Source organism: Microtus oregoni, unplaced genomic scaffold, assembly GCF_018167655.1.
Source record: "Microtus oregoni isolate MIOR12 unplaced genomic scaffold, Mior012 000019F_ref0000042, whole genome shotgun sequence".
Classification (NCBI taxonomy): domain Eukaryota; kingdom Metazoa; phylum Chordata; class Mammalia; order Rodentia; family Cricetidae; genus Microtus; species Microtus oregoni.
Genome location: NW_024543078.1, coordinates 2,853,874 through 2,865,084, shown reverse-complemented (window position 1 = coordinate 2,865,084; position 11,211 = coordinate 2,853,874). Strand labels below are relative to the sequence as shown.

The 11,211-nt window shown below is 57.4% G+C and overlaps 1 protein-coding gene across 1 annotated transcript; it reads left to right on the top strand.

Moving 5' to 3' along the window:
* Positions 1–3,297: 3,297 nt before the first annotated feature.
* Positions 3,298–6,603, top strand: C2cd4c (C2 calcium dependent domain containing 4C). Its single transcript, XM_041668735.1, has 2 exons — positions 3,298–3,673; positions 4,078–6,603. The coding sequence occupies exon 2, from the start codon at positions 4,106–4,108 to the stop codon at positions 5,372–5,374; it is 1,269 nt and encodes a 422-aa protein (XP_041524669.1). The 5' UTR covers positions 3,298–3,673; positions 4,078–4,105; the 3' UTR covers positions 5,375–6,603.
* The last annotated feature ends 4,608 nt before the right edge of the window (positions 6,604–11,211 follow it).

Genomic DNA, 11,211 nt, shown 5'->3' with positions numbered 1-11,211 from the left:
GGGAACAGAATGGTGCCCAGGGGTGGAGGACACAGGACTGAGGAGGCATGAGGTCCTAAACTTGATTTCCAGTGAGAAGAGCCACTCTGGCAGGGACAGGAATGTCTGAGAATTGGATTCTGGAACCTGGGTCAAAGAGGTCTCAACTAGCTTTATTCAGTCATTGGTGAATCCGTTCATACACTGTTTTTACAAGGTCCAGCCCCCCCCCCGCCCCCAAGTCCCGTGTCTGGTGCCTCTCAGGATGTGTACAGGGACCTCAGGTCTCATGGTGAAGGCTAGGAGGTGGATGCTAGTGACCCACCAGAGACCCACGCGAGGTGAGGTGTAGTGATAGGAGTGGCGGGGCTGCGTCCCCGGCACCTGGCAGCCCACATAGCTAGCTTTACCCGAAATAATTACACGGACACTGTATTCTTTTAAACACTGCTTGGCCCTTTAGCTCTAGCCCTTACTGGCTAATTCTGATATCCCGATCAACCCATCTCTAATAATCTATGAGCACCGGTCTTACCGGGAAAGATTCTAGCCCACGTCCATCCTGGGTTGGAGCTTCATCGCGTGTCTGCCCAGGAGCGGGGCATGGTGTCTCTGCTCCAGAGAGCAGAGCTGTCCGTCTGAGCTCACTTCCTCTTCCTCCCAGCATTCTGTTCTGTTTACTCCTCCCACCTATGTTTTAACCTATGAGGGCCAGCCAAGCAGTTTCTTTATTATAATTAACCAATGACCTTCCTCCATCAGTGAGGGGTGACAACGATGGCCGAGCCGCCAGGCTCCATTATCTTCCTGTCACCGAGCTGAGCCATGGGTGAAGGCAGCTGTGGCCAACCCTCCTGTTTAGGACTCAGGCTCAGTTCTCCAGGAAGCTCAGGTGCTTGGCTCTGAGGAATTCCACCCACATCCTACCCTTCACAGCAACTACTCAGCAAATGCTTGCCCTGAGGGATCTCAGATGAGTGTGCCACAGTCCTGAGAATTCTGGGGGTTTCTTCCTCTGTGGTGCCCATAGGTCCCTTACTCTGAGACAGGAGGCCCAGCTTCCTGTGGGCCTGCCACGCACTGCTCATGTCTAAGTGAACAGGCTGTAGGGTAGGAGCCGTCAGGCCCCTGTGACCTGGAGCTGTGTGGGTACAAAGATTGGCATCAGGTCTTGAGCCCCACACCTTCGTTGTCTATAGCACTGCTCCGTGTTTTATGTGTATGTGTTGTCTATAGTACTGCTCCGTGTTTTATGTGTATGTGTTGTCTATAGTACTGCACTGTTTTATGTGTATGTGTTGTCTATAGCACTGCTCCGTGTTTTATGTGTATGTGTTGTCTATAGTACTGCACTGTTTTATGTGTATGTGTTGTCTATAGCACTGCTCCGTGTTTTATGTGTATGTGTTGTCTATAGTACTGCACTGTTTTATGTGTATGTGTTGTCTATAGCACTGCTCCGTGTTTTATGTGTATGTGTTGTCTATAGCACTGCTCCGTGTTTTATGTGTATGTGTTGTCTATAGCACTGCTCCGTGTTTTATGTGTATGTGTTGTCTATAGCACTGCTCCGTGTTTTATGTGTATGTGTTGTCTATAGTACTGCACTGTTTTATGTGTATGTGTTGTCTATAGCACTGCTCCGTGTTTTATGTGCATGAGCGCTTTGCCCGCGTGTATGTCTGTGAGTCATGGGTACTAGGAACGGAACCTGGATCCTCGATGAGAGAATGTTCTTTTTAAGCACTGAGCCATCTCTTTAGCCCCAGACAGGAGCAAAATAGCACACAGACCTCTGAGAAAGACCCCTCCCACTGACCCTGGGGGCTAAGGTTGTGCCCAGCAGGAGGTGGCACGACTCAGGACTGTAGGAAGAAGCTGGATCAATACCACCTGCTCTAGGAGCTCTCTCCAGCATGAACTGAGCCTGAGTCCTAGATAGAAGGGGGTTGGCCACATCTGCCTCGGCCAGTGGTTCTGCTCAGAAAGAGGCAGACGGCTTTGTTGACCAAGAGGCTCCTGGTCGCCATCTGCCAGCTGGAAGGGTTGGGCTCCCTCCCGGCAGGGTGGGGTTCATGGGGGCCAATAGGGTAGGGGTGGAGACCCACTTCCAGATAACTTTCCCCATGGCTTCCATTTCTAAGCTTCCAAACATAACAGGGTGCAGGGGACAGCCGCTGGGCTCAGCTGTTGGAGCCAGCTGCTGGAGTCCTTTGCTGCGAGGGTTGTCAGTGCCCTTCGCTAAGATGCTTGATCACCTGCAGAACTTGAGAAAAAATTCCAGCCAACATCTCTTAGACTCTCCAGGACTCTCAGCTGTGGACAAATGTGGCCTGTGGAATCACTGGGGTGGCAGAGGGATAGGGAGTTTAGGGACACATGGCAGCAAGTGCGTATGGCCACAAGATCCAAGCTCCAGCTGAGCAGACCAAGGCAGCCTGGCTCCTAGGCACTGTGACCCAGTAGGTGAGCGTAGTTTGAGCCCTGGCTTTACCTTGCCAGGCCTCTTTATCTGCCATGGCCAATGGCAGTTTCTTCCATTCCCCTGTAGATTTCCTGCCACAGGTTTTTGTTATTTTTGTTTTGTTGGTTTGAGACAGGGTTTCTCTGTATAGCCCTGTAACTCACTCTGTAGACCAGGCTGGCCTCACTCACAGATCCGCCTGCGGCTGCTTCCTGAGTGCTGGGATTAAAGGTGTGCGCCGCCACCACGATCGGCTTGTTACGGTTGTGTCGTGGAGAGCCACACACCCATACTGCCATTCACCTGCTGAGGGCCATGAGAACCCAAGATGGAGAAAGTCATTTAGAAGCAGATTGGGACTCAGTTCCCAACTCCAATCATAACTACTACGCTCCTCAGAGGTGAGGCCCTCCCCCCCACCGTACCCAGACCGGAAGTGGTACAGTTTGCCTCAGCTGGGTTCAGTGCCACAAACCCCGCCCCTCAGCTCCCCATCCAGTCTGTATTCCACTCAGTCTAGAACCAGAGGCCCAGATCAGTGCTGTGGGGTCCTGCTCAGGACCACAGGCGTTACAAGTTGGTATCAGGAGGTTCAGCCCAGAGCCCAAGACCCGTCCCACACAGCTGGATCCGCCCCTGGCTGTACGAGTGGGTTCCCCTAACCCTCTCAGCGTCCCCTCCTTGTGCCAGGCAATTGATCCAATACTACCGCCCCCCGCCCCCCCCCCCCCAGGCCCCGACCAACAAAGTCCTGCCTCTCCTGCCAGCCCCGCCCCTTCTTCAGGCTCCACCTTATTTTAACCAGGAGCCCCGCCCGTCATCCAACCCCGCTCCCAGTCCGGTCCTACGTGCAGACCCCGCCCTATTTATATTAGGAACCCCGCCCCCGATTCGCCACCCTTGGCCAGTTCCGGGAGGCCCCGCCCCTGCCGGACTGCGGGGACGCGGGCGCGCGGCCACATTCGGAGGAATACGGCTTGGTGGGCGGTTTCCCGCGCCGGGCGCAGAGCTGGCCCCTGCGCTGCCGCCTCGCTCGCAGCTGCGCCGGGCCCGCAGCCGAGCCCCGCGTTCCGGAGTCGCCGAAGCCCGCGGCAGGGGAGCCTCGCGAGCTCCGAGGTGCCCAGACCCCGCGCCCGGAAAGCCGGGGGCGCGGTCACCTCGCTGCGCGGGACCCAGGACCGCCGCCTCCCCCCACCCAACGCAAGGCGCAGCAGCTGAGCGAAGCCACAGGTGGGTGGCAGCTGGGGGCGGGGCCGGGACAGCTCAGGCCTGTGGTTCCTGGGGGAGACCCCGGCCCTTCAGGTGGGTGGGTAGGTGTGCGGAATGCAGGCTGGGGCCAGCTGGCCTGGGAGGCTGACACTACTCAGGGCGCTCCAAGCGCTCAGCGTGTCCCTGCATTACGCTGGCCTCGACCCTGACAGGTGATGACCACTGAACCAGATGGCAACCCCATGGGGCCCTGGCAGATGATCCCTCCCCCCCGCCCCGTGTAAAGTGCCTGCCCCTGACAGTTCTGACAGTCATCTTACACCTGGGCACAAATACCAACCTCTTGGTAACCCCAACAGGTCCCACCCTCTGACAGGTGGCCTTTGAGTACATCTGTCACCTCTGATCCCTATTTCTTTTCTCAGACTCCCTGGTCTCTTCCCTGTTGTCCTCATGAGAAAAACCAACATGTGGTTCTTGGAACGGCTTCGGGGGTCTGGGGACAATGGAGCCAGCCGCGGGGTGGGTGGCGAGGCTGGGGACAAGGCCTCCAAGGGCCCTCTATATAGCAACGTGCTGACGCCGGACAAGATCCCCGACTTCTTCATACCCCCCAAGCTGCCCTCAGGCCCTCCAGAGGCTGAGGGGCAGGCAGACCTGGGCCCATCCACTTCCGAGCAGAACCTGGCTTCACCTGGGCCCCGCCGAGCACCACGAAGCCCCCGGCTGCCTGTCAAGTTGGCCTCAGAGAGCAGGAGTCTGCTGAAGGCAGCCACACGACACGTGATTCAGATAGAGAGCGCAGAGGACTGGACAGCAGAGGAGGCCACCAACGCCGACCCCCAGGCACAGGGTGCCATGTCGTTGCCCTCTGTGCCCAAGGCTCAAACATCCTATGGCTTTGCCACACTGGCTGAGAGCCCCCACACCCGACGCAAGGAGTCCCTTTTCCACAGTGAGCACGGGGCCCTGGCCCAGGTGGGTTCCCCTGGTGCTGGCCGCCGGCGAGCAGGTGCCAAGGCCAATGGAGGTAATGGGGGACCCCGGGAGGCTGGGGGGGGCCTGATGAGCCCTTGTCGCTACTTCAGCGGCGGGGAAAGTGACACGGGGTCCTCTGCCGAGTCTTCTCCCTTCGGGTCCCCTCTGCTCTCTCGCTCTGTGTCGCTGCTCAAGGGCTTCGCCCAGGACAGCCAGGCCAAGGTGAGCCAGCTGAAACACTCGGTGGGCCGCCATGGTTCCCTGTCTGCCGATGACAGCACCCCAGACACTAGCCCAGGTGTCCGTCGCCGCTTGACCCGCAAGGCTACCCCGGAGCCAGGCCCCGAGTCTGGTCAGGCACCACGTGGAGAGCACACAGTGCGGATGGGCACCAGGGGCAGCGTGAGGCTGCTGGCAGAATACGAGGCGGCTCAGGCCCGCCTGCGGGTGCGCCTGTTGGCGGCTGAGGGTCTGTACGACCGGCCTTGTGATGCCCGGAGCATCAACTGCTGCGTGGGGCTGTGCCTGGTGCCCGGGAAGCTGCAGAAGCAGCGGAGCACCATCATCAAAAACAGTCGCCACCCCATCTTCAACGAGGACTTCTTCTTTGACGGCCTGGGTCCGGCCAGCGTGCGCAAGCTGGCCCTCAGAATCAAGGTGGTCAATAAGGGTAGCAGTCTCAAGCGGGACACAATCCTGGGGGAGGAGGAACTGCCACTGACCTCGCTGCTGCCCTTTCTGTGAGGTCACCGGCTCCTCCCCCTCCACATTGAGCTCATCGGAGTGGGTGGGGGCGGGGCCTGCGGCCCTGTGTTTCCCTGGGTCTCTTAGTGGATTGCTCTTTTCATAGGAGGAGAAGATGGGCTGTAGGCACAAAGCATTGCTCTGCCGGCCGGCACCCCTCCCCCTTCCCACTCGTGATACCTCTTGGCCCTTTCATCTTGAGTTGTGGGGTTCTTAGCGGTCCCAGGATCCTGGATACCTAAGGCAACCGGTACCCAGAGATTAGGTCCCCGAGTGGGGGCTGGCCTTTCTTCCCCCCCTTCACTGTACAGGGGGTGTTTTCCGTCACAGCCTGGTGGATATACTCAGTTCAGATGCTCTGAGAACCTCTCGTCTGTGGGAGGTCATCCTCCCTGACCAGGCTGGCTCCAGGTAGACCCAGCCTCTCAGGTTCTGGGGCTGGTGTTCCTTTCTGGCTAGAGCAGGGGAGACTAGAAGTGCGTTAGGAGCCGAGGGTCGCAGTGTCTCTTCGCTGTTGGCTCTTTGGCGCAGGATTCTCTCCACTCCTGCCGACCAACCAGAAGCACCTGTAACCTGGAGCTTCTGCCTCAAGCCCACGACTCCCTCCCCATTCTACAGGCTACAAACTTCCTTCCTTCCCAGGGTGCCCCTTGCTCCAGAGTGTAAATAGGCTTTGGTGATGGGAGGGAGGGACAGGTCTGGGTTCTGTGTGGTTTCTCCGCACAGGAAGCCCTCCTGGGGTAGGATCCTGGCTCCCTGAATGGCTGCTGTGTTCTGCACAAACTATGACTCGAATTAAATGGACTGCCTGTTGGGCCCTGGTGGATTAGGAAGGGCCCGGTGTCCTTCCTCTTTTGCTATCCTCAAACTCTAAAAGCCCAAGTCCCTCTAGAGAACATGGGAGCTGATTCTTTAGGGACCCTTTAGGCACAGCCTAGTGGCACCTTGGAGTTGACTCTTCCCTGTGCCTGGTGCCCACAGTCTCTGGAACTGGGGTACAACCAAGACCTGGGCTAGTCAGTTGGGGTGGTGGACAGAAGGGCGCACGGATCACCTGATGTTTTCTGTTTCCCATCCCCTATGCTCCATGGGGTCCCGTTTTCTACACCCTGCACTGTTCGATATCTTTGTGTTTGCAGTTGACTGTGTGTGCCTCTTTAAGACGCCTCTCCCAATGTTTTGTTTATAATGCTGTTTTTAGTGCAGTAAAGGTGTTTGGGGATTGCGGGGGTGCAGGTCTGCTTGCTTTGTGTTTAATAACAACATAGTTTCTCTGTGGATGGCAGGTGGGGAGTGGGGAGCCTTGGGTGAGGAAGGCCTTTCTCACACTCCTACTCTGTCGCTTGGGACTGCTGGACAGAGAGGGAGGGAGGCCCCAGCCTGTGTGATGAGGGACTCACAGATCCCAGTGCTGGGCCCTGTCCTCACCCTGCGTCCACATCAGCAGATCCCAGTGCTGGGCCCTGTCCTCACCCTGCGTCCACATCAACCCATCCTGTCCTCACCGTAGCCCAACTGTCTGGACAGGGTTGAGAGTGGAGCCTAGTCAAACTGCAGTCCTCAGAGAGCTGTCTCCATTTCCTCCATTTCCAGGTCCTGCCAGACGCCTAAACCAGGAATTGACCTGGCCCTATCTGGCCCAGTGAGACTCAGGTCTGGAGGCTGCTTCCCCGGGGTGGTAGGCACTTCCTACAGGAAGCCCTCTGGAAACAGGGTTTTCTCTGTACTAAGTCACCGTGTGGCTATGCGTCCTTGGGGGTCACCGTTCCGCATGCACACATGTATAGGACGTCCAGGGTGCTGGATGAGGATGCCTTAGATGGCAGCAGATTGAGGAGAGGAGGTTCCACTGCCCCTCATCATCACCTGGCTACTCTGGTCAACATGGGTTCCTGTGGGTGGGAGGGACATGCTAAGAGGGAGAGCTACCATACTGTGGCCTGTGGCCTTGTGCTAAACCTGTGCATGAGTTACAATATTAGAGGAAGGAAGATGGGAAGTTTGTGACCATGTGTAGAGGGCCGGGCTGGCTGGTCCTCGGTTACAGAAGAGAAGCGAGCAGAGCCCAGGCTGGGTGTCCTGATGACTGGAGGGTCAGAGTCCTGGATTTAAGGCCTCCTAGATTTTCAGGACAGGGCACAGTTCTTGGTGTCCACCCTAAGGCCCTGCGGCCTCTCTAATACCCACCAAGGACCTCATGTCCCTCTCTGCCCAGGACATGATCCCAGTGTCCCTCTGACCCCAGGACAGGGCCCCTGTGTCCCTCTCTGCCCAGGACATGATCCCTGTGTCCCTCTCACCCTAGGACAGGGCCCCTGTGTCCCCCTGATCCCAGGACACGACCCTTGTGTTCCTCTAACCCCAGGACAGGATCCCCGTGTTCCTCTGACCCCAGGACGTGATCCCCGTGTCCCTCTGACCCCAGGACATGATCCCCGTGTCCCTCTGACCCCAGGACATGATCCCTGTGTCCCTCTGACCCCAGGACAGGACCCCAGTGTCCCTCTGACCCCAGGACATGATCCCCGTGTCCCTCTCTGCCCAGGACATGATCCCCGTGTCTCTCTCTGCCCAGGACAGGACCCCTGTGTCCCTCTGAACCCAGGACATGACCCCAGTGTCCCTCTGACCCCAGGACATGATCTCTGTGTCCCTCTGACCCCAGGGCAGGGGCCCTGTGTCCCTCTCTGCCCAGGACAGGACCCCTGTGTCCCTCTGAACCCCGGACATGACCCCAGTGTCCCTCTGACCCTAGGACAGGACCCCTGTGTCCCTCTCTGCTCAGGACATTATCCCTATGTCCCTCTGACCCCAGGACAGGACCCCAGTGTTCCTTTGACCCTAGGACAGGACCCCTGTGCCCCTCTCTGCTCAGGACATGATCCCTGTGTCCCTCTGACCCCAGGACAGGACCCCAGTGTCCCTCTGACCCCAGGACAGGACCCCAGTGTCCCTCTGACCCCAGGACATTATCCCCGTGTCCCTCTCTGCACAGGACAGGACCCCTGTGTCCCTCTGACCCCAGGACAGGGGCCCTGTGTCCCTCTCTGCTCAGGACATGATCCCTGTGTCCCTCTGACCCCAGGACAGGATCCCTGTGTCCCCCTGACCCCAGGACAGGACGCCATGTCCCTCTCTGCCCAGGTTAGGACTCCGTGTCACTCTTTGCCCATTAGCCAGTTTGGCTCACTGCCCCAGGGCACACAAGTCCTCCTGCTGCCTTGGAATCCGCAGCAGCTGCTGCTGCCAGTGACCAGAAGACCAGTACCGCCAAGGCCGAGGTCCTGGGATGTGTTACTGGGGCCACTGGGCGTCTTCTGGGCCACTGTGTGCCATTCCAGAACTAATTTCATCTCTCAGAAGACACCCTGTGTGACTCTAAATAGATCCCTGTCTCGGTGCACACTTATGTGTTTGCGTGTATATACCTGTGCCCTTATGTAATGTGAATGTGCCCCTGGATGGCTGTCTCACCCTGCATCTGTGTCTGGCCGGGGCTTCCCCACACCAAAGCACGTGAATGGTGTAGCATGAATTCTAGTTGCTTTTCATAGAAACCTGGAGCCAGATATTAGGTAGTAAAAAGTGAGAGATCAGAGAAGCAATGTGGCCAGCCACTGGAGAGACCTTTTACCTCAACCAAATCCTCAGACCGAAGGGGCAATCCCATGCTCAGATTGCATCCTCTGACTGACTGCTTCAGACTGCATCTCCAGACTGCAATTGTCTCCACCAAACGTCTGAGCAGCTCTCTCCTCCAGCCCTACATTCCTCCCTCTGCCCAGCCATGTCCTTCATGTCTCTACCTCCTTCGTCTGGGATTAAAGGTGTGAGCCACTGAGCCACCACCGTTTGTCCTCTAGTGTCTTAGCTCTGCACTGTGGTCTCAGGTACGCTTTATTTGTTAAAACACAAACAAGATATCCCTACACACAGGTCCTGCATGTCCATCCCGTCTCTCTCCTAAAGATGAGAGCCCGTTTGAGCCTGGTGGCCTCTCTGCTACCTAGGAGGACATGAGGGAGCACGGACAGTCCAGGGTTGCCTGGGAGAACTTTTCTCTGCCTTGTCCCCAGGGCACTCAGGCCCCTCCGGTCTGTGGTGATGACACAGGCAGGTGAGTGAGCACACAGCCCTGCCAGCACGGCTTCCGTTTGAGCTGCCCTGCCTTGAAGATGCAGTGACCATCCAGGTCTTCATAGGTGGAATCTGAAGCCTCTTAGTGGACTCCACGCACAGCGGACGTGCCTTCTTCAGAGGAGACCAGCGTAGGGGGAAGAGGAACTGAGGGTGAGGGTTGTCCACGCTGGCTCCCTGGGTCCAGCTATGCTTGAAGTCCGTGACTGGGCATCCTTGCAGCTGGGAAAGGCACTGCGTCTCTCTTGTGCTCTAGCCTGTTTTGCCAAGAATAGTGGCGCAGTGGCCTCATGACTGAGGGGTGAGGTCCCTGTCCTGGGGAGCCCCAGGAAGAAGCAGACAATGGATACAGCTCCAGAAGCCTGGGCTGTGGATGCTTGGAGAGCTCGGGAGGAAATGAAGAGGGCATGAGCCTCCTGCCCGAGATTTGTGTAAGGCACTGAACCAAGGAAGGGTGCGAGGAAGGGCCACAGGGATGTCTCTTGATGCCCTGCTGGCCCTGCTCCACAGCTTTCCAGGATCTCTGGAGCCCCACCTGCCGCCTCCTCAAGTCCACTCGCTGGAAAGGCGTGCTGCGGCTGCTTGAGGGGCCTCCCTTCGTCTCCATGCTCCAGCTTAAGCCTCTGTTTTTCCATTTGACTGTGTGGGGTTCCAGCTGAGCCTGTGATTGGTTTGGAAAGCCTGTGTGTGGTCTAGAGTAACCTTGGGCTCCCAGCTCAGTGCGCTACACTGCAGTGGTAATGAACACAATCATATTAGGTGGTAATTGCAGGTTGTCTGAGACAGTGTCTCCCTGGATGGTGATCCCCCACTTCCCTCCATGCTCTGGGTAGGAGGGGCTTCAGCCATCTCAGCTGACTTTGGGTTTCAAGCTGCTGGAGTTGTGGGGTGGTGGTGGCCGCATAGCGATGATTGCAGTGTTTACAGGGGGGTCTGTGAGCTACCACCTGGCATCCACTTTACAATGGGCTGCTGTAAGCGCCCACCCTCAGGGCTGCAGATTGTAGGACTCAGGTTCAGGGCTGCTCTGTGTGCAGACTTGGCCTGCATCCTGATGGTGGTGTGGGAGGGATAGAGACTGATACACATGGTACTGGCTCTGCTTACCAGAGGGCCCCGGTGGGAGTCAGTCATTCCCATTGTCGGGAGGGAGAGAGGGCTAGGCTGGAGAACTCACGTGCCATGCTATGCCACGTCAAGCCACACCACGAGACCCTCGGTCTAGGGTGTAACAAGAAGGCAGCAGGGATGTTTGTGTCCCTTTTCAGGCTCTGGGTTTTCTTAGAAAGGACCTGTGACCCGTCGGCCACATGATACAGCCAGCTGTGGCAGTCAGTGCTCAGTGCATGCCGGCTGCGCACAATGCCTTCTGTGCAGACAGAAGGTGCTCCGTCCGCATTCCTTAGCTGATATTCAAGTCTGGCTCTGGAGTCTCTGATAGAAGGTAGGACCCTATGGGGACTCATGTTCCTGGAATAGTGTCCCAGATGACATCCCCCGCCCTCTCTCAGTTTGGGCAGATATGTCATGATCCCCATGGCCAAGTAACAGCAGGATGCTTTGTTTTTTTCTCGTCTGCTCTCAGTTAGGTCCCAGAGAAACCCAGGAAAGTGGCTGACTGTGGTGCCTGTTAACACACAATGTGCGTGCTGGTCACCAGGCTCCTTCTGCACCCCGGATCCTCTCTGCTCTTCTCACCC

What these genes read in the sequence shown, in the direction of transcription:
- C2cd4c (XM_041668735.1), top strand. Translation starts at nt 4,106, where the DNA reads ATGAGAAAAACCAACATGTGGTTCTTGGAACGGCTTCGGGGGTCTGGG.